The sequence below is a fragment of the Lepidochelys kempii genome, chromosome 4 (genome assembly GCF_965140285.1).
Source record: "Lepidochelys kempii isolate rLepKem1 chromosome 4, rLepKem1.hap1, whole genome shotgun sequence".
NCBI lineage: Eukaryota > Metazoa > Chordata > Testudines > Cheloniidae > Lepidochelys > Lepidochelys kempii.
In genome coordinates this window covers 107,751,444-107,774,898 of record NC_136383.1, presented here as the reverse complement: position 1 = coordinate 107,774,898, position 23,455 = coordinate 107,751,444, and the positions used below count along the sequence as shown (strand labels likewise).

Genomic DNA, 23,455 nt, shown 5'->3' with positions numbered 1-23,455 from the left:
GTGAGAGTGGGCATAAAGAGAACCATATTAGGCCCTGATTAGAGGTTGCAAATTCCTGATTGCTGTAGCTACTCACCACTGTTTTTCAAACCCAGAGCCCCAGTTTTTGGGTGAATGACTGTCATTTAACTAATGTGAGTGACACTTCACAAACATTTATGGTTCATCATGCAGAGCACCTACAATTACATTTACAATAGTGTTAGTTAACTCAAAGTAATTGTCAAATTAACTCAAATAGCAAAGAACAAAGCACTACAATCTAGACAGAGCCTGAAACGGTCTCAAAACACAAAAACTTTAGGGTAAAAAAATGTATGGTATATTTTTAAGTATGATTAATATCTCTATTTGTAAAGTGTATCTGCATTTGTAAATAAATATTAATGATTTACAGAATCAATAAACTGTGTCTATAACAAAGTGATGTTCCAAGAGTCTGTGTGATTAAATTGGAGACAAGAACAGCTCAGAATTCAGTAAGTCTGACCCAGTGCTATACTAGACAGCTAGAGTAACCTTTTACATTTTGGGGAGGGTGTTTGAGGTTGAGACGGGGTGGACTAGGCCCAGAGGCCTCAGGTTCCTTCAACACCCATCCCAGGAAAGGAGCAGTAGAGAGGTCCTCCAAGTGGGCGTGAGTGGCTGCAGGGGAGGCAGCCAATGAGAGAGGCTGCAGGGAGCAGCCAATCAGGACTCAGCAGGACCCTATAAAAGGAGGTGCAGGGCCAGCATGAGTTCAGTCTGCTGGTAGGGACTGGGGGAGTAAGAGGTGCTCCTTGGCTGGCTGCAGGGGCTGAAAGGGATGGACAGATCAGTTGCTGGCAGGGACCGGGGGAGCCCAAGAATAGCTCCTGGCTGGCTGTCGGGACTAGTTATTGGCAGGGACCGGGGGAGTGAGGAAGGAGCTTCTGGCTTGTTGCTGGGACTCAACTAAAATGGGCTATGGGAAGTGGGCCAGGGAAATGTAGAGCAGCCATTAGTAAAGGGACATAGTGCAAGGCTGCTACACTATGCAAGGGTCCCTGGGTTGGGATGCGACGCAGTGTGTGGGACCAGTTCCCCCACACCAGCCACTGGGAGGAAGTGGCTATGCCCTAAGGAAGAGAATTAGAACTTTGGCACCCCAGAGAAGGGGGCTGCACTGAGACTGACTCAGTGGGGAGCTGGTGGTCAGCGAACTGCGGGCTCAGCAAGAAGGCTAGGGTCACTGAGGTCTCTAGGAGAAGTAATGAGTCCCTAGGTAAGATGCCCTCAGGCCTCTGCTCAAGTCTCGAGTAGGAGCCTTGCACCCTACCCAGACCAAGCCAGGGTACTGTGACAGGCACTGTTGGACTAGTTAAAAACTGAACCCAGGGAGGGCTGCAGAGGAGGACACACCAACCAAGGGTACCAGGATAGGCCCTTTCGAACTGGGTAAAGACTGAGCCCAGGGAGGGCTGCAGGACATTGGGGACATTTTGGATTATGTACCCCGGAAGAAGTTTGTTTAATTTGGCATATGGACCCTCCATAACTCAGACGGAGGACTGAGTCACTGAAGACCTGCCTGAGGAGTGCAGCGGCCGACAGAGGGCAACTAGTGGAGGAAATTGAGGAAAAAACTGCAGCATGCACACACTTGATGACCAGGGGTGCCCGTGAGAGGTGAGTGCACCCCATTACAGAGGTTGTCAGAATTCTCCAATTCACTAAAATATCCGATGGCCTCTGAAAGGAAAGCTAAACCAAATTCTTGTGTAATCCCACAGGTTCCAGTGTTAGGTTCTGAGCTGTGAAATGCTAATAAAGAGACATGATCAGATAACAAATGGTGTATACATTGATCCAGTGAACACTAGATACTTTGTAACGAAGGCTAAGACTTTGTCATGCATATTTTTAATAAAAGTCATGGACCGGTCACGGGCAATAAAGAAAAATTCACGGAAGCTCATGACCTATCCGTGACTTTTTTACTAAAAATACGCATGACAAAATGGGGAGCTGCAGGCTCTGAGTTGGAGGGTCCCCCCACCACCGCTGCAGCTGGGACTGCAGGGCGGCCCCGCTGCAGCTGGGCGCTCAGGCTCCTGCAGTTCCCAGACACCAAGGGTGGTGGGGTCCTACAACTCCCAGGCGCCGGAGGCTCAAGTCACGGATTCTGTGACTTCCGTGACAAAGTCGTAGCTCTATTGCAGTGGAGAGGCAAATTTTCAATTTTATTTTCATTGAAGATCTTGATTTAAGTTATTTTAAAATAGTTTCACAAAAGATAGAGAAGTACAAATTACCTGATTAAACATATACAGGACTCGAGTAACATCATTTGCATATTGGCACCGAGAATAGTCCTCTTCTGCCCAGAATCCTCCTCTGTCACATCTGCGCCAAGCTCTTCTCTCATCCTGAGAGTTGCCAGGATATATCCCACTGCCAGCAGAGTAACGAGTACACAGTAGGTATGCAGTAATGCCTGCCAATGTTCTAGGCCACCTACAGAGTTGAAGGCAAAAGATTAAACAAATTTACATGACAAGTGTAAAAAATTGAGTAAATAAAAAGAATTAAACACTATGGCACCAAATAAAAGACACTTCAGAACAAAATATCTGCTAACTATTTAAAAGGCCACATTGGCGAGCCTTCAGTATTTTCAGGCAATTTGTATCTGGATTTATTAACAAAAATGAGTTCTAATGTCAGTATTCTATTGTTTCTATTCTTTCATCAGTCTGCACACTGGAGAGAAAGAAAAGTTATATAAAAACTCATTAGAAAAGATTGCAATTTTGTTCCAAATGGGAATTTACTCAATTTTTGTGGCAAGATTTCCAGATTAAGTGTTCTATAATTGGATGTTACATTCACTATGAGATACTCTGCAGCTTTTCTACTTGCTCTGCTCACATGTGTCAGTGTAACTTTCAGATTTACTCCATCTGTCTGCTGATTCTCAGCTGCAGATATCAACAGAAGACAGTTCAAAGTGAGCAGAAAGCAACTGGACCAGCATCATATATCTACAACACAATTTTGATATTCTCTTATCACACCAATTTCTGCTGTCATAGTGAATAGAAATTAATTTTCATGTGAGGACAACCGCTCCTCTACACTGACAAGGAAAAGGAAGAAAAAAGGTTTCCTTGGAAGGAAACTGATGTTCTACACCCATATTTGGTTTGTGACCATGCACCCCCCAAACAAAATTCTGTATCTCTAACCTTTACTTTCTTTTTTAAAGCCTAAAACCAATTGGATAATACAGAAAATGAAATGGCAACATTTATTGAGCTAATTATTCATTCAGCATGTCAAAGGAGTCCAAATGATGTATTAAAACACACAGTTAAGCTGTCAGGCTAATTAACATATTTCCATCAATACTAACAATGGAAGATTTAAAAACCATGAAAAATATCTGGCATGTCAAATACTTCAAGGCCATCAACCCAACTCATAAACTTAATTAAAACGTGGTCCCCTTCTTGAGAATGAGCAATTTAAGTTTCTCTTGCCACCTACACTTTTCTACCTACTAAGGCCTGGTCTACACTATGAGTTTGTCGGATTTAGCAGCATTAATTCCAAATTAACCCTGCACCCGTCCAAACAACGAAGCCATTTTTTTTATACATAAAGGGCTCTTAAAACCAATTTCTGTACTCCTCCCCAGTGAGGGGATTAGCGCTGAAATCGACATTGCCGTTTCGAATTAGGGTTAGTGTGGACACAATTCGAAGGTATTGGCCTCCGGGAGCTATCCCACAGTGCACCATTGTGACTGCTCTGAACAGCACTCTGAACTCAGATGCACTGGTCAGGTGTACAGGAAAAGCCCTGGGAACTTTTGAATCTCATTTCCTGTTTGGCCAGGCGAGCTCATCAGCACAGGTGACCATGAAGAGCTCATCAGCACAGGTGACCATGCAGTCCCAGAATCGAAAAAGAGCTCCAGCATGGACCGAATGGGAGGTACTGGATCTGATCGCTGTATGGGGAGAGGAATCCATGCTATCAGAACTACGTTCCAAAAGACGAAATGCCAAAACATTTCAAAAAATCTCAGAGGCCATGAGGGACAGAGGCTACAATCAGGGACACAATACAGTGCCGTGTGAAACTTAAGGAGCTCAGACAAGTGTACCAGAAAACCAAAGAATGAAATGGACGCTCCGGGACAGAGCCCCAGACATGCCGCTTCTATGCTGAGCTGCATGCAATTCTAAGGGGGCCCACCACCACTACCCCACCCCTGTCCGTGGACTCAGAGGATGGGATACTCTCCGCCATGGCTGAAGATTTTGCACATGGGGAAGTTGAGAAGGACGACGAGCTTGGGGAGAGCACACAGCACACCGTTTTCCCCAACAGCCAGGATCTTTTTATCACTCTTACTGAAATACCCTCCCAACCCAATGAAGCCGGAGAAGGGACCTCTGGTGAGTGTACCCTTTTAAATATAATACATGTTATAAAAGCAAGCGTCTTTTAATGATTAAGTAGCCCTGAGGACTTGGGATGCATTCATGGCCAGTACTGCTACTGGAAAAATCTGTTAATGTGTCTGGGGATGGAGCGGAAATCTTCCAGGGACATCTCCATGAAGCTCTCCTGGAGGTACTCTAAAAGCCTTTACAGAAGGTTTCTGGGGAGAGCAGCCTTATTCCGTCCTCCATGGTAGGACACTTTACCACGCCATGCTAGTAGCAAGTAATCTGGTATCATTGCATGACAAAGACTGGCAGCATATGGTCCCGGTGTTTGCTGGCATTCAAGCAACATCTGTTCTTTATCTCTGTGTTATCCTTAGGAGAGTGATATTGTTCATGGTAACCGGGTTGAAATAGGGGAATTTCATTAAGGGGACATTCAGAGGTGACCGTTCCTACTGGGCTGTTTGCCTGTGGCTAAAAAGAAATCCTCCCCACAGTTAGCCACGCGGTGGGGGAGGGAGGGCCACTGGAGCTGAGCTGTTCGCGTTTGGCTAGCAGGGACCTTCCCTGATACCAGCTACGCGGTGGGGGGATGGGAAAAGTGATGATCCCAGAGAATTGGATGGGGGGAGGGCGTTAGTTTGGTTTCTGCTGCTGCACGTTAACAGGAAAACTGCAGCAGTAAATGGTCTCAACGGGCTTTGCTTGGTATGGGAAAGGAGGGGGCTGCTGTTATGAAGGTTGCAGAAGCTGGAAGACTATGGCTTACCATGGCCACCTGCAAGCCGAATTCTGTTGCCTGGCTCTGCGTGTGTGATCTAACACCAAAGCCGCAGGCACTCAATCTAAGATGCAAAATGTGAGCTTGTATCAAAATCTCATGTGCTATGTAATGTGAATAGTGTTGTTCACCATGGAAGAGTATAGCCATTGTTCTGTAAAATGTATCTTTTTAAATACTTCATTCCCTTTTTTTCCTCCAGCACCTGCAAATGTTTCAAGCCCCCCTCCTCCATCCCAGAGGTTCTCAGATAAGGTGGCGAAAAAAACACACGTGCAATGACATGTTCTCTGACCTCATGCAGTCGTCCAGCACTGACAGAGCTGTGTGGAGGGACACAATAGCAGAGTACAGGACGGTGGCCGATGAACGTGAGGAGAGGTGGCGGCAGGAAAATCAGAGGAGGCATGAGGAAATGCTGGGGATACTGCGGGATCAAACTGACATGCTCTGGCATCTGGTGGAGGTTCATGAACGGCAGCAGGATCACAGACTGCCGCTGCAGCCCCTGCTTAACCGCCCTCCCTCCTCCCCAAGTTCCACAGCCTCCCCACCCAGACGCCCAAGAATACGGGGTGGGAGACTCCGGGCACCCAACCACTCTACCCCAGTGGACAGCCCAAGCAACAGAAGGCTGTCATTCAACAAGTTTTAAAGTGGCCTTTTGCTTCCCTCCTACCCTCCTCCCGCACCCCACCAGGGCTACCTTGTGAGTTATCTCCCTATTTTTATAATCAATTAATAAAGAATACATGTTTTTTAAATGATATTGACTTTATTTCCTTTGCAAGCAAGCTGTGATTGAAGGTGGGAGGGTGGGTGGCTTACAGGGAATTAGTCAATCAAGGGGGCGGGTTTTCATCAAGGAGAAACAAAACAGAAGTGTCACACAGTACCCTGGCCAGTCATGAAACTGGTTTTCAAAGCTTCTCTGATGTGCACTGCTTCCTGCTGTGCTCTTCTAACCGCCCCAGTGTCTGGCTGTGCGTATTCAGTGGCCAGGCAATTTGCATCAACCTCCCACCCTGCCATAAACATCTCCCCCTTACTCTCACAAAGATTGTGGAGCACACAACAAGCAGCAATAACAATGGGAATGTTGATTTCGCTGAGGTCTGACATCACAAACCTTTCCCGGCCATCCCATGTTGATGTTGGTGAAACGTCCCTTGTGATCCACCAGTGCTTGCAGAACCACTGAAAAGTACCTCTTGCGGTTTATGTACTGGCTGTCCTGGTGGTCTGGTCCCAAGATAGGGATATGGGTTCCGTCTATAGCCCCACCACAGTTAGGGAATCCCATTGCAGCAAAGCCATCTAGTATGACCTGCACATTTCACAATGGTGAAATCCTAGCGGATCTTAAACATAAAAAAGAAGCTTACAAGAAGTGGAAGGTTGGACATATGACCAGGGAAGAGTATAAAAATATTGCTCGGGCATGTAGGAATGTTATCAGGAGGGCCAAATCGCACCTGGAGCTGCAGCTAGCCAGAGATGTCAAGAGTAACAAGAAGGGTTTCTTCAGGTATGTTGGCAACAAGAAGAAAGCCAAGGAATGTGTGGGCCCCTTACTGAATGAGGGAGGCAACCTAGTGACAGAGGATGTGGAAAAAGCTAATGTACTCAATGCTTTTTTTGCCTCTGTTTTCACTAACAAGGTCAGCTCCCAGACTGCTGCGCTGGGCATCACAAAATGCGGAAGAGATGGCCAGCCCTCTGTGGAGATAGAGGCGGTTAGGGACTATTTAGAAAAGCTGGACGTGCACAAGTCCATGGGGCCGGACGAGTTGCATCCAAGAGTGCTGAAGGAATTGGCGGCTGTGATTGCAGAGCCACTGGCCATTATCTTTGAAAACTCGTGGCGAACCGGGGAAGTCCCGGATGACTGGAAAAAGGCTAATGTAGTGCCAATCTTTAAAAAAGGGAAGAAGGAAGATCCTGGGAACTACAGGCCAGTCAGCCTCACCTCAGTCCCTGGAAAAATCATGGAGCAGGTCCTCAAAGAATCAATCCTGAAGCACTTGCATGAGAGGAAAGTGATCAGGAACAGCCAGCATGGATTCACCAAGGGAAGGTCATGCCTGACTAATCTAATCGCCTTTTATGATGAGATTACTGGTTCTGTGGATGAAGGGAAAGCAGTGGATGTATTGTTTCTTGACTTTAGCAAAGCTTTTGACACGGTCTCCCATAGTATTCTTGTCAGCAAGTTAAGGAAGTATGGGCTGGATGAATGCACTATAAGGTGGGTAGAAAGCTGGCTAAATTGTCGGGCTCAACGGGTAGTGATCAATGGCTCCATGTCTAGTTGGCAGCCGGTATCAAGTGGAGTGCCCCAAGGGTCGGTCCTGGGGCCGGTTTTATTCAATATCTTCATAAATGATCTGGAGGATAGTGTGGATTGCACTCTCAGCAAATTTGCGGATGATACTAAACTGGGAGGAGTGGTAGATACGCTGGAGGGGAGGGATAGGATACAGAAGGACCTAGACCAATTGGAAGATTGGGCCAAAAGGAATCTGATGAGGTTCAATAAGGATAAGTGCAGGGTCCTGCACTTAGGACGGAAGAACCCAATGCACAGCTACAGACTAGGGACCGAATGGCTAGGCAGCAGTTCTGCAGAAAAGGACCTAGGGGTGACAGTGGACGAGAAGCTGGATATGAGTCAGCAGTGTGCCCTTGTTGCCAAGAAGGCCAATGGCATTTTGGGATGTATAAGTAGGGGCATAGCGAGCAGATCGAGGGACGTGATCGTTCCCCTCTATTCGACATTGGTGAGGCCTCATCTGGAGTACTGTGTGCAGTTTTGGGCCCCACACTTCAAGAAGGATGTGGATAAATTGGAGAGAGTCCAGCGAAGGGCAACAAAAATGATTAGGGGTCTGGAACACATGAGTTATGAGGAGAGGCTGAGGGAGCTGGGATTGTTTAGCCTGCAGAAGAGAAGAATGAGGGGGGATTTGATAGCTGCTTTCAACTACCTGAAAGGGGGTTCCAAAGAGGATGGCTCTAGACTGTTCTCAATGGTAGCAGATGACAGAACGAGGAGTAATGGTCTCAAGTTGCAGTGGGGGAGGTTTAAGATTGGATATTAGGAAAAACTTTTTCACTAAGAGGGTGGTGAAACACTGGAATGCGTTACCTAGGGAGGTGGTAGAATCTCCTTCCTTAGAGGTTTTTAAGGTCAGGCTTGACAAAGCCCTGGCTGGGATGATTTAACTGGGAATTGGTCCTGCTTCGAGCAGGGGGTTGGACTAGATGACCTTCTGGGGTCCCTTCCAACCCTGATATTCTATGATTCTATGATTCTATGATTTCCCAGAGTCACTACCTTTTGATAGCAGCAGCTCAGCGATTGCGCTAGCTACTTGCATCACAGCAACCCCCACAGTAGATTTGCCCACTCCAAATTGATTTCCGACTGACCGGTAGCTGTCTGGCGTTGCAAGCTTCCACAGGGCTATTGTCACTCGCTTGTGAACTGTGAGGGCTGCTCTCATCTTGGTATTCATGCACTTCAGGGCAGGGGAAAGCAAGTCACAAAGTTCCATGAAAGTTCCCTTACACATACGAAAGTTTTGGAGCCACTGGGAATTCATCCCAGACCTGCAACACTATGCAGTCCCACCAGTCTGTGCTTGTTTCCCGGGCCCAGAATCAGCGTTCCATGGCATGAGCCTGCCCCATTAACACCATGATCTCCAAATTGCAGGGGAAAACGGTTTTAGAGAAAAGTGTGTTCAGGGCCCCATCAACGTGCTGCTGTCGCCTCCTCGCCTGGTTTTTCAGGTGCTGGTTCTGCATACACTGCACGATAATGCGCGAGGTGTTTACAATGGTCATAACTGCTGGGCTGAGCTGAACGGGCTCCATGCTTGCTGTGCTATGGCATCTGCTCCTGCTGGAGCAATCCAGGGAAAAGGGGGCAAAATGATAGTTTGCCGTTGCTCTGGCAGAGGGAGGGGCGACTGACAACATGGCTTACGGGGTTGGCTTACAGGGAATTAAAATCAACAAAAGGGGTAGCTTTGCAAGAAACAAAATGGCCCCCTCAAGGATAGAACTCAAAACTGGGTTTAGCAGGCTGTTGATTTCACAAAGGGAGGGGGGCGAAAATGAATACAAAACAAATCTGGTCTATTTCTTATTTTGATCCACTTCCTCTATCTTTATACATCTTGCTGGCAGCAGACTGTGCAGTACGACCGGTAGCCAGCGTCATCACCTGAGTGCTCGGCAGAAGACGGTGCAGTATGACTGCTGGCCATCGTCTTCTGCTGGCTGCAGATTAAAAGACAGTGCACTGCCGGTAGGACTGAATCGCCATGAGACGAAACTTAAAAGGGAAATGACTTGGCTGAGTCACTCCCAGGTTTGCCCAGGCGCCCCTGACCTCATCGAGGTCGGTTAAAAGAGCACCCTGGACTACGTCGACGACGGCTACCAGTCATACTGCACTGTCTGCTGCCAATAGGCAATAAACTGTTGCTGTGTAGCAATGCAGTACTGCGTCTGCCAGCACCCAGGAGACGTACAGTGACAGTGAGCTGAGCGGGCTCCATGCTTGCCGTGGTATGGCGTCTGCACAGGTAAGAAAAAAGGTGCAAAACGATTGTCTGCCCTTGCTTTCAGGGAGGGAGGGAAGGCGGGCCTGATAATATGTACCCAGAACCACTCATGATAATGTTTTAGCCCCATTAGGCACTGGGATTTCTGCCCAGAATTCAAATGGGTGGCAGAGACTGCAGGAACTCCGGAAGTCGACCGTTGCCTCGGTACTGTGGACACACTCCGCCAACTACATACACTTAGAGCATTTGTGTGGACACACACACAATCGACTGTATAAAAACACTTTCTACAAAACCAACTTCTATAAATTCGACCTAATTTTGTAGTGTAGACAAGGCCTCAGCAATTAGAAATTAGCAGATTGATAAACAGGGAACATTTTGGTTTTCAAACAGTTTGAAACCCAGCCATTTTCCCCTAAAGCAGGTAAAAAAAATTTAGACCTGAACTTAATAGTTCAGTAAATGATTACATATTTAATTACAACTATATCTAGTTTAAAATCATCTCAAAATATGTCTAAATTTCAAAGGTACATTTCTGTGTCTGAAGAAGGGATAGAATGAACACATTAGAGGGGGTTCCACAAAAAGAAGAGGAGGTGGAATTTGAGGATCATTACAGCTGTAGTTTTCATTTTCACTGGTAACACAGAGTAACATTAGCTTCTGTCGCACATTGAAGGTCTTCTGTATCATCAAATTCCTACTTCTCTTCAAAGGTCACCTTCCAGGCTCTTCAGTGGTGGGTAAGAAGATTTAAGAGCTGAAAAGAAAGTGTCTACCCTCACACATTTTGAAGAAGATATAGCAGGTTTAGGTGGAAACCTCTGACTGGAGCAATCTATAAATGGATGGGGATTTGATAGTTGGTATCTCAGGGCCACATTGGCCATAGTATCATAAAAGAATCCCAAAGCGAGTAAGTCGTCCAAAGGGGAAGACTGTATCAGTTTTCAGAGTACATCAAAATAGGAGAGGGAGCTCTTCAATTTCAGTGGCAGTCAGAGGTCTCAACATTATGTGGTAATGAAGTGTTTGTCATTTTATGGTGACATGATGCAGTGTGGGAAAGAGAACAAGACGATATTTGTATATTGGGGTCATTGCTACAGTAGCTGAGAGCCAATAGGGAGAAGAAAAGAAATTTATCTTAAAGAAATTCATGCCCCTAACAGCAGGCCTGTAACCAGCCACACAAATGTGTGCATCCATCAACATTCACACAGTGTGTGGAGCTGTTTAGAGTTGTTTATCATTCCCACCTCCATTTCTATAAATGCCACCATTTAGACTTAATCAGGATGGAAAACATGTATTGATGTCAAAACAAATCACTTTAATGGTTCTCCAAGTGCAGGGTGAACTTCCCTACGGGGCAAGGAGGAACATTCAAGGGGGCGGGGAGGAAGTACCACACTTCCAGTCCCGCTCTGCCCCCCACCTAGCTCCGTCTCCAACCCCACTTTACCCTCATTCCTTCTTTGCCTCCAGCCCAGCTCCACTCTATCCCCTGCTCCAGCCCCAGCCCCAGCCCAGCTCTGCCCTCATTCCCTCTCCGCCACCAGACCAGTTCTACCTCTAGCCCCAGCTCTGACCCCATCCCCAGGTTCCGCCCCCAGCTCTGCCTTCAGCCCAAGCTCTGCTGCTAAGGAAGCCTTAGCTATGCAGTAATGGAGTGGGGATGGGGGGATGGACAGATTCTGCTACTGGTTAGACTGCAAAAAGTTGGAGCAACACTGCTTTAAAGAGATTGAGTAATGGGTAAATGATCTTTCCCAGCACAGTTTTAAAATCCTAGATGTACTTGCCCACATTCGGGAAAATGTTATGACATTCCAAAAAAGATATTTTATGCAAGAAGTGCATATTATGTCTCCTTTCCTTTTGTAGACGAGTGGAAGCCAACAAGGAGACAAACATCTTTCTTTAGACAGGGTAGATTCCCATCTGGGACATCTGTACTTCTTCCATCAGGTGGACCTAATGGGCAAGGAGGCTAGGAACTCCAGGAGTTCCTTAGCCAAGCACTAAGATCCTCCTTATGCTCTCTATTTCAGAATCTACTGTCTAGTAAATCTGTATCAAACTAGGTAAGGAGAAGGGGGAACTCCTCTAAAACCTTTTAGCAGAGCAAACCTTTACTTGGAGTGTAACCCCAGAATTTGACAGTATTGCAGTCCAGCCATTTGTGTGCGTCCAGCCATTGCTATCTGAAAATCAAATACCACATAACTAGGAATAATCTTAGGTCCTGAAAGGCAAGGTTAAACAGCTGCATGTTTTCAGTTCTGCTAAACAGAATGGGAGGATGGGACATAGTTAACGGACCATAAGAATGGAAGGAATGTTTGGATAGTCAACCTTGGTTAAGTGCCCCTAACATATACATTTTATTGTTATGAATAGAAATGCTTGAATGATAAGAGATAATGAGTAGTATGCTGAAATTAGGAGAATTGGTGACCCACCAGAGGTTACTATGGTGACCCATTAGAAGTCACTATGAGTTGTGTGTTCTGCTAGCTATAAAAGATTAGGCAAAAGGATACGCTTTGGAGCTGTCTGAGGAAGCTTTTCTTTGGGCAAGGATCTGGCACCTAAACTCCCCAGCAGCTGAACGGAAGGAGGGCTCACGGAAGGGTGGTTGCTGATTACTCGAAGCCATCTCAGACTTTGGGTAAATATAAATGTCTGGAATGCTCTGAACCTACTGTGAAAGCATATATGTATGTGTGTGCTTGAGACTTAATAAAAAAGTAGTTTTAAATAAAAGCACTGGTTTGTACCAATCATTTTTCAGATGGAAGAGCTGTGTCCCCATTAATTTATTCCTGACATTGCCTTGAGAGAAACAGTTAAATTACCACTGCTTTTGGTTCTGAGAACCTTGGGTAACAGAAAAGTGGTCCAGTTGTGTGTGTGAACTGGAAGCCTCACAAGAGGGAGAACAGGATCTCCCAGCCATCTTAGATCTACACTTGCAGTTTGAGTTATATGAGAGCCAACAGACTGAGCTTGATTCTCTCGCTGATGAAACCAAGGCAGAACATGCAGGACCTCTGATCTGAACCTCTTTTGTGGAAAATGTGCTACTAGTCACGGAGGACTCGCCTGCAGCAAAGCCAGCAAGGCCATTAAGTGGAAATGAAGGTTTTAGTGCACCTTTAATTTTCTAGTGACCTTGAAGGCATATCTTTCTCTACTTATCCAATAGCTAATAAGCATATTTGAACAACCCACTGTTTTTAAAAAGATTCCAAAAAAATCATTTATTGCTAAAAAGAGATGACCATGTAAAGGTCGAAATTATGATTTTTAAAAAAATGAACTGTCACGAAATAGAATTTAAAATAGGAAAAGCAGATTCTGTTTTATGAGCTTGTGTCTTCTTTCCCCCAAAATGAAATTAAAATATTTACATATGTAAACTACAATCCTCACACAGAACCCAATGTAAACAACTCAAAATTTGTTTAATAATAATAAATTCTGATTTAATGATCTAACATTTAGGTACTTTTTAAAAAAGTTATATTTAGGTTACCATCTTATAAATCCAGTGGGTCAGTCAGTCTTCAGATTTATTATCTTTGGCAAGTAATAATTTTCAAACCAAGTTATCTTTTATATTCAAGATATATGAATGCTGTCAGCTTAAAACTATTTTAAACATAAACAGCTGAAGGATTTATTGAAACAAAAAAGCTAGTATATATTTTGATATACATATGATTTACATTTAATTGTCATGAGTAATAACTTAATTCAAGGTTTCAGAGTAGCAGCTGTATTAGTCTGTATCCGCAAAAAACTTCAAAAACAGACTCCAACAAGAGACTGCTGAATTGGAATTAATTTGAAAAGTGGATACAATTAACTTAGGCTTGAATAAAGACTGGGAGTGGATGGGTCATTACACAAAGTAAAACTATTTCCCCCACCCACACACACTGCTCCTTAGATGTTCTTGTCAACTGCTGGAAATGGCCTACCTTGATTATCACTACAAAAGGTTTCCCCTGCTCTCCTGCTCGTAATAGCTCACCTTATCTGATCACTCTCGTTACAGTGTGTATGGTAACACCCATGGTTTCATGTTCTCTATGTATATAACTCTCCCCACCGTATTTTCCACCGAATGCATCCGATGAAGTGAGCTGCAGCTCACGAAAGCTTATGCTCAAATAAATTTGTTAGTCTCTAAGGTGCCACAAGTACTCCTTAACTTAATTCAAGGTTATTTGAATAAGACATATTAAACAACATCTACTCATGTAAAAGTTGTATTTACGAAAACAATGTTGAACTGGTCTTTATAAATTTACACGTCAACCAAACTACCACTAAATGAACCAAATATAAATATTTCTCTACCCTATCCTGCATATGCTATTTTTTGACTGGGCAAGAGCTACATTTCAGGTCTACTACTTCAGTGTTGAAACAAATTCTAAGCAGAAACAACCAGCCACTTCCAACAGTACCCTATCCATCTAAACTAAAAACTATAAAAGTAAATTCACCTAGGAACATTTACAGCCATCTGCTCAAAATAATTTCCTCTTTGAGTCAAAGCCTGATTTCCATATAGTCTCAAAGGTAAAAAATTCCTCTTTATTATTACTGTTTCAGTACTACAAATGGAAGTCTGCTATAGTAAGCCCAGCTATAGTGAACCCCCTGATAGAAAGAGAATTTTCTGAAACCTTATTTCCTTCCAGTGAATTCCAGAGGGGCAAAATCCTATTACAGTGAACAATCACTGAGCAGCACAGGTTAATTTAATGGAGTACACTTTAAAATAAGCCTTTACCATCTGTTTCTACCTCTAATGGCAAATCAGAAAAGAAAAATTCACAATTGTATCATAAAAAAACCATAAGTGATTTAAATGACTGTGTATGTTTTTTAATGAACACAGCTTGCATCTGTTCAATTTTTTTCACCTTTCAGACTCAAGACAGGAAGTAAACTCCTATTCCCCAATACAATACATTTCCCCTAACAAATAGCAATCACTCTAAGAGGAAGATTTTTACTGTGTTCCTTTATTTTCACATTACACCATTATAATTGAATTAATCAGTAATTCCATTATGGAGCTTGACCATACAAAGTATCCTTTAGACCAATACTTATGTCTCAAACTGAATTTTAGCTCAGTGAAAGTACTTTTAGACATTATAAAAAATGCATTAGAAGTTTTGGTTTGAGAAATACAAATAAATCCCTTTCCCCTAGTCAAAACATAAGCTAGTTTAAAAAAAATCTTAAAATTGTCTGGTATGTAGTCTTTTATATGTATCTCTACTTTCTAATTTTTTTAAATTGACAAATACAACAAAAGAGTTTCCTATATGCTTACATGACTGTAGCTATTTTGGGAGTCAGTGTAAACCCTTAACTAGCAAACATTACAATGAAATAAACAGGCTTATTGACTGAGTCTTGCAGGACTTCAGCACAGAACAGGGAGGCAAAGTAAGATTGAGTGACTCAACTGAAGGGAGTAGTGTGGAAGAAGAGGGGCCAAGGAATATTAAAGTACAGTAACAGTCCCCTCCCCCAAATATAAAAGTTAAAAAAGCTCCCAGATCTTAAATTTCATCATGTATTTCATCAAGAAGGATGAAGACAAGGGAAAGAGGATGTCAGGCGAAAGTGAGCTAATGGCAGAGCAAAATGCAACAAAAAGGGTGTGATGCACCCAAACAATCCTGCAAAAAATGTGAGAAAGGAGAAGTTACTTACTTGTAACTTTGAGATGTGTGGTCCCTATCTGTATTCCAAAGAGGGTTATGAGAATGCACCTGGAGCGTTTCAAAGTAATAGCGTCCCTCAGTCTGTGCATGCGCTCTTGCATTGCCTCATGGTTTTGCCCCAGGTGATAAAGGGTGGGGCAGATTGACATCATCTTCAGTTGCTTCTCCACCACAGATCTACCAGCAGAGGGGAAGGAGAGTGGGATTGGAATACAGATAGGGACCACACATCTTGAAGAACCTCCAGTTACAGGTAAGTAACCTCCCCTTCTCCTTTGAGTGATTGTCCCTTTTGTATTACACCAAGTGTGATTAACAAGCAGTATCCTAGTGGAATGCAGCAGTAGTTGATGCTCACGCTGTCGTGGAATGGGACCAATAACTGATAACTCAATAACTGAGAGAGCATAATGCACCCTAAAACCTGCTTTGAGATTCTCTGTGTGGGAGATGGCCTGCCCTTTAATTCTCTCTGCTATGGCAAGAAATATTCTAGGAGACTTCCAGAAAGGCTTTGTCCTTTGTAGGTAAAAGCCCAGAGTCCTATGGACATCAAGGGTATGAAGCCACCGTTACTCATTTGAGGCATGTGGTTTGGGAAAGAAGGTTGGCAAATGTATGGGTTGGTTGAGGTGGAAGTGGGAAACCACTTTTGGCAGAAGTTTGGGATGCAAGCGCAGTGAAACTTTGTCCTTATGAAACATGGTGAAAAGGGGGTTTGCTATCATGGCTCCTAGTTTGCCAATCCTTCTTGCAGAGGTGAAAGCAACCAGGAAAGCAACCTTCATGGGAAAAAAAGAGAGGGGGGCAGGAGGCCAGAGGTTCAAAGGGAGAGTTCATTAATGATGTAAGCACTAGGGTGAGGTCCCACTGAGAAGTGATAGGCTGAATGGGTGGATATTTACGTACAAGGCCTTTCCAGAATCGGGTAGTCAAAAGGTGGGTAAAAACTGAATGTCCCTCCACCAGAGGATGGAAAATGCTAAAAGCCACTGCATGAACCCTGATGCTGACAGCGAGTCCCAAGGCCTTCAGATACAGGAAATAGTTTAAGAGCATCAGGATGCGAACAGCTTTGAGGGCAAGACTGTTCTGTGAAATGCACCCATTTAGCTTGGTAGGATCATCTCGTGGAGTCCTTCCTGCTACTGAAGAGGACATCTTGTACTACCGATGAACATTCTCGTGCTAGCACAAGTGTCCATCCAAAAACCAAGCTGTCAGATAAAGTGTCCGTGGAGCTGTGTGTCTGAGTCTACCATTGTGTTGTGTGAGCAGTTCCAGAAATGTCGGGACTGGAAGATGTTTCGACATGCAGAGGAAACCAGAACTGGTGAGGCTAGAATGGAGTGATCAGGATAACCACTGCCCTCTCCTAGAGTTTGTGAAGCACGCCTGGTAAAAGTGGTAGGGGAGGGAAAGCATAGTTGATCCGGTCCAACCAATCAACAACAAGGGTGTCGCTCTGCAAGTGGGCATCGAGTCCTCCCCTTGAGCAGTACTGAATGCACTTGGTGTTGGTGTGAGATGCAAAGAGGTCCCTAACAGGAGCTTCCCACTGACCAAAAATGTCCACCATTACCATGCCGTACAATTCACATTCATGGTCAATTGCAAAGTTCCTGCGGAGATCAGCAGCAATCATGTTCTGGGTCCCTGGTAGGTAGGCCAGCCACCAACAAGAAGCTACTGTGGGCAATGCACCATTTCCAGAGGCACACTGCTTCCAAGCACAGCATGGGAACCTTGTGCCTTCTTGCTCATTTACATAGTAAATTGTAGCTGTCAGACATGACGAGAACATGATAAGAATGGATGGATGGTAAAATATATGGCATGCCTTGCATACCGCCCAAAGTTCCAGGATCTTGATATGCATCCTACCTTCTCCAGTGATCCAAGTTCTTTGTAGCATGTGTGATACAGCATGGCCAGAGGGCAGCAGGAGAGTGTTAGAAGGGACCCTTATTCCCTGTAGAGGGAAGAAAGTTTGCTATAGATTAATTAAAGCACCTGAAGCCAATTAGAGCACCTGATAAAACCCGCCTGCTTCAATCAGACAGGAGAAGGAGTTGAAGCAGAGAGCAGTTTGGAGGGAAGCAGAGGAGAGTTTGGAGAAGTGCTGCGGTGGGCTAAGACCAAGACCCTAGGTAAAGGGACACCTGGTTTGTGCAGAGGGAGGGCAGGAAGCCCCACAAGCTGAAGGGCAGGAGAGGGAAGTAGCCCAGGGGAAGGAACTGCGAGTTCAAGAGGTTTACCGCTATCCTTAGCGCCTCTGGGCTGGGACCCGGAGTAGAGGGCGGGCCCGAGTCCCTCCTTCTCCACTCCCCTCCTCTAGGACACTAGTGGGGCAGTTAATACCGTAGTTCAGGGGCGAGAAACGGTGCCCTGAACCCTCCCCAAGAAGAGAAAGCGCGAGACCCCTCAAAGTAGTGCCGGCAATTTGTCACACATGCAATCTCCCATGTGGGCTCCCCAGCTGTCGAGCAATGCATCTGTTACGATTGTCACACTCAATGAGGACTGGAGGAAGGGCTGACCGCATCAAACTTGGAGCGGGACTGTCCACCATCAGAGGAAGGAGAGGACTTCTGGTGGGATGGTGAGAACGGTGTCCATGGGTTGGTGGATGGGGGAGTAGACTGTCCTGCACCTCCTCCAATGGGATCTGAAGAGCATTAGTTATTCTCCTGAGCAGCTCCTGAAATTGACGGTAGTCATCTGGGGGAGAGGAGGGCATCGATGACACAGCTGCATCTGGGGACAACAAGGGGACTCTCTCCAGATCCACTGGTACTGTAGGAGCCGGGCTGACTGGTGTATTGTCCAGCCCTGGTTCTGGACGTCTGCTCGATGAAGGACGGGGCAGTGAGACAGTGGATTCCTTCCAGGTTGAGTGAGATGGTTCTGAAGGCGAATATTAGGGCCACAACTCCAATCTGGCCACCTGATTGATCCTGCAGTTGTTGCGGCAACACTCCCATCCCCAGACACGGGGGGCAAGGAGAGTTGGCGGGAAACTGCTGAAACAGCATCACAAAGTCCTTAATTCTATAAAAATGACTATGAACACTAAAATTACTACAAAATCAGTAAAATCCTAACTATGTACAAGAATAAAAATAGTTTTCCTAGAAAGTTTCGAAAGTGCGTCACCAACAATGAGAGAAAAGCAGAAACTCCGGCTCTGATCTTGCGGTGGTGAGAAGGAACTCAAGACGTGGTCAGTGTAACCCGCCCTTTAGCACCTTGGGCGAAACCATGAGGCAATGCAAGGGTGCATGCGTGGAACATCAGACACTACTACTTTGAAAAGCTCCAGCTCTGGGTGCACGTGCATAAGCCTCAATGGAATATAATAGGGACCATCACTTGAAGGAGAACCTGAGAAGACCCTGTCATAAATATAAAGGGAAGGGTAAACCCCTTTGAAATCTCTCCTGGCCAGGGGAAAGTTCCTCTCACTTGTAAAGGGTTAAGAAGCTAAAGGTAACCTCGCTGGCACCTGACCAAAATGACCAATGAGGAGACAAGATACTTTCAAAAGCTGGGAGGAGGGAGAGAAACAAAGGGTCTGTGTGTCTGTCTATATGCTGTTTCTGCCGGGGATAGACCAGGAATGGAGTCTTAGAACTTTTAGTAAGTAATCTAGCTAGGTACGTGTTAGATTATGATTTCTTTAAATGGCTGAGAAAAGAATTGTGCTGAATAGAATAACTATTTCTGTCTGTGTATCTTTTCTGTAACTTAAGTTTTTGCCTAGAGGGATTCTCTATGTTTTGAATCTAATTACCCTGTAAGGTATCTACCATCCTGATTTTACAGAGGTGATTTCTTTACTTCTATTTACTTCTATTTCTATTAAAAGTCTTCTTGTAAGAAAACTGAAGGCTTTTTCATTGTTCTCAGATCCAAGGGTTTGGGTCTGTGGTCACCTATGCAAATTGGTGAGGCTTTTTATCCAACATTTCCCAGGAAAGGGGGGGTGCAAGTGTTGGGAGGATTGTTCGTTGTTCTTAAGATCCAAGGGTCTGGGTCTGTAGTCACCTAGGCAAATTGGTGAGGCTTTTTACCAAACCTTGTCCAGGAAGTGGGGTGAAAGGTTTTGGGAAGTATTTTGGGGGGAAAAACGTTTCCAAACAGCTCTTCCCCAGTAACCAGTATTTGGTGGTGGTAGCGGCCAATCCAAGGACAAAGGGTGGAATATTTTGTACCTTGGGGAAGTTTTGACCTAAGCTGGTAAAGATAAGCTTAGGAGGTTTTTCATGCAGGTCCCCACATCTATACCCTAGCGTTCAGAGTGGGGAAGGAACCTTGACAGACCCTTTCTACAAGCTTACACAGGGGTAGTTCCAGCATCACCAGAGTGCAAGTGTATTATAGTAAGCCTTTCAACTACAAAATAATTTAATTTTAAAAAGGGAAGGTTGAGATTTAAAATCAATCCAAAAGATAGAAAGTCACAGATACATTAGACATCATGGGTGAAATCTGGTTCCACTGAAGTCATGGCAAAACTCCCACTGTCTTCAACAGAATCCAAGATTTCATCCCAAAATGGATTAATGAGGCTAACTAAAAGTATTTCCTCATGCTTATGTATTGGTGGTTTGATTTCTATTAGCGTTCACATCGCACTCTCCGTCAGTAGCCAGTCCCAAGCCGGGGAAGCTAATGATCCAACCAGCGGATCAAATTCGGTGATGAATCCTGGTGAAAAATGTAAGGTCTTTTAGATCAGAGGTTCTCTAACTGGGAGGTGTGCCCTCAGGGATGCTGAATATATTGGGTGAGGGGAGGGCGAAGGAAAAACAAAAAAAAACCTTACTGTGCACATTTTACTCACAGCAACGAATAACCAGCAAAGCAGATTCCTCCAGGCATATCAGGTCCTCAGACGGCATGGTGCATTTGACTCTAGATGGCGCCAAGCATTTTGATGGATTTCTGTTAAGCTTGCATAGCATTATACAAAATCATTGCCATCTATACGTTAATCAGTTTGCTACAATGTGGTGTGCACATTTAATACAAGATAGAAGGGGATTGATAGCTGTCTCAAGCATTCAACCCAGTATGGAATTGCTCTCCTCCAAAAAGCACTATTACACTAGTAACAACAGAGTGATGCAAATAAGCAGTATCTCACTTAAAATTTACAGAACTGTATAACTGAATGGCTCTGTTTGAGTCAATGCTTTACTGTTTTTAATATTTAAGGATTGCACTGGCAGAGTGCAATATTTATTTTCTTTTCATCTGTATACATACTTGTGTGGTGGAAGCATAAATTAACACAGACACAAAGAAGGGGGACATGATCAAATAAGTTTGAGAACCACAGTTTTTGATTGCCTATAAAGAAGTTAGATACGAGCTACAAAGAGCTCCAACTTAGGGATGGGGGGTGGAATGATAGGAGAGGGGTTTACAAAAGAAAAATACTAGGAAGTACCTTTTAAGCCAGCACAAGTAAATGAATCATAAGAAAAATGGCTATAAATGTAAGAAAACTAGCACCAATAGAAGATACACATGCTAACAACATTTTGTTTCTCACTGGGAACTACTGCAGTAAGGTGCAAAAGAGAAGTTAGAAAAAGAATTACCTTACATATAGGGAATCTAATTGTGATAGCTGGCACCTCCAGAAGTAATGTGTTAGAGTGACCAGCAGCAAAAAGATCAGAAAAGGGAAAACAGGTGAAAAGATAAATGAAGAATAAAAACAAGATAGACTGCAATAACCAACACAATGGAAAACTAGAGCAGCCACGGGCAGTACAACCATTATAAAAAGGAGATGGCACTCATTACAATTATTGTACTATTTAAAAGGACGAGATATTTCATAGTACTGTTGTAGTGATTTCATATATGGGAGACAATGAAAAACTTGGAAGTAGAATACTAATATTGAAGAAAAACCCTGTATTAGCCCGTGTTCCAACTTTAAGTTACAAGCCACTTCAAAAACTCTGTTCATTAGAACAGCTATATTTACATATTTAGAATATCATACTTTACTGTCAATTTCTTTTCTAAAGGATTCATGCAATATGGGTTAAAAGGCACCAATATTTCACAATATCACTGCTTGCATTTCTTTCAGCCATATTCTAATTTACTATAATTAGAAATGTGAGAACTCATTACATCTTATGCAAGAGTACACACCAGTAAGGTGCCTTTCAGCATAACCTCCTAATTGAAAAGCAGAATTAAACAGACAACACTTCTTCATGAAACAAATTTGCTGTCACCAACCTGAAATCTCCTTTATTGTTGACAACCCTCTCTGGAAGGCAATACTGTGCAGAGCTCTCTAACACCACAATGTCTACAGTTCTTGTATTATTCCCACGTCTGGTTTGCACATGACAACCCCAGTTGCCGGTGGATCCAGCTTGAATATTTGAGATAGTCAAGATGCTATTAAGACAAAAAAAATTATTGAACTTCAGCAAAATGTATGAAAAGCATTTATTAAAAGATGAATAGTGCTCAGAAAGACCATAGAAGCAGCTCAGTAACATGTCCGTGAATGGCCTTACAAAAACTGGGAACCAACTATCCATGAGCCCAAGAACTAGTAATTAACTGTGGCAGAGATCTATCACCCTACAAAAGCAGATCTGTTTGCTATAGTTACAGACAGGCAAAACCGATTTTTAAGTTAGTTGGAAGCCATTAAAAAATTCAAAATGAAAATTTTGGCTTGAGTCAATCTGCATAGAAAAATTGCAAAAACATTTTAGTGAGTTGAAAATATCTGTTTTGGGTCTAACAAATTGACTGAGGAGGCGGGGAGGTGGTAGTCTCATAAAAGATTGTTACTTACCTGTATAACTGTTGTTCCTCAAGATGGGGGTGCAGATGTGTTTTCCACTCAGATATGTGTTCACTCAGTGCACCAAAGCCAGAGAACTTTGCCTAATGTTACTTATGGGGTAGTGCTCACTATTTAAGAGCAGAGCTACCCTGCCCCCACACCCCCACCAGTTCCTTTGTACCGAATGTCAAGAATAGAGACTCTGATGCAGAAGATAGAAGGTGGGTCATGGAATACACATCTGCACTCACATCTTGAAGAAGAACAGTTACAATACAGTACGTAAGCATCTTTTCTTCTTCAAGGGTTTGCAGAAGTATATTCCACACAGGTGACTCACAAGCAGCACTCCTAAGAGCTGGGAATCAAAGTCTACTTAAAAATGACTGCAGGACCGCCTTCTCAAACTTTGCATCTGACCTAGACACGAGAGAAATTGCATAGTGACTGGTAAAAAGTACGGAGAGAGATCAGGTAGCAGCCCTGCAAATGTCCAAAACTGAAATATCACTGAGGAATGCTATCAACGTTGCTCAGGCCCTAATCGAATGTGCCCACAATCTCTGTGGAGGCATGATCTGAGCTACTCCATATGCTGATGTAACACAGGAAGTTTACTAGGAGTCCCTCTGAGACCTTTTCCACTCTGCTTATCCAGAACACTTCATTCAGTTCTCTGGGATCCAAAAAATAGAATTCAACTCCAGATTTTGTCACTCGGGTTCCTTTATTTAGCATACAGCAAAGCTATGCTTAGTTGATCAGACTCAAGTATATGGGGTGGGTTGTGGGCATACTAAACACCAAAAGTTACACAAAAAACCTCTTCCTTTATATACATCTACACATTATATTGCATCAGACATTTTGGGATTGGTTTGGTTACTTTGAAGGAACCAATTCCTGTGTAGCATGCCCTGTTCATACATTGTTCACGGTCAACCTACTATTTACCTCATTTCTACATTCCTAACTTATCTTGTCCATTGTTAATAAATGGTTCCATGGGTATTCTCTCAGCCCTTAAATAGCCAGGGGAAGGGGCTGGAGGCACAGAGCATGAGCCGTGCTCTGAGGGATAC

General features: G+C 44.0%; 1 protein-coding gene across 2 annotated transcripts in view; it reads right to left on the bottom strand.

Moving 5' to 3' along the window:
- ADGRA3 (adhesion G protein-coupled receptor A3) overlaps positions 1-23,455 on the bottom strand; it is a 120,759-nt gene that overhangs the window by 49,950 nt on the left and 47,354 nt on the right. The window contains exons 8-9 of one of the 2 annotated variants that reach the window (XM_073342384.2): positions 21,809-21,973; positions 2,274-2,475 (exon numbers count right to left, since the gene is read on the bottom strand). In XM_073342384.2, coding sequence (XP_073198485.1) covers positions 2,274-2,475; positions 21,809-21,973 — 367 coding nt within the window. The remainder of the gene's footprint in view (positions 1-2,273; positions 2,476-21,808; positions 21,974-23,455) is intronic. The other variant, XM_073342386.2, reaches the window with a different exon arrangement.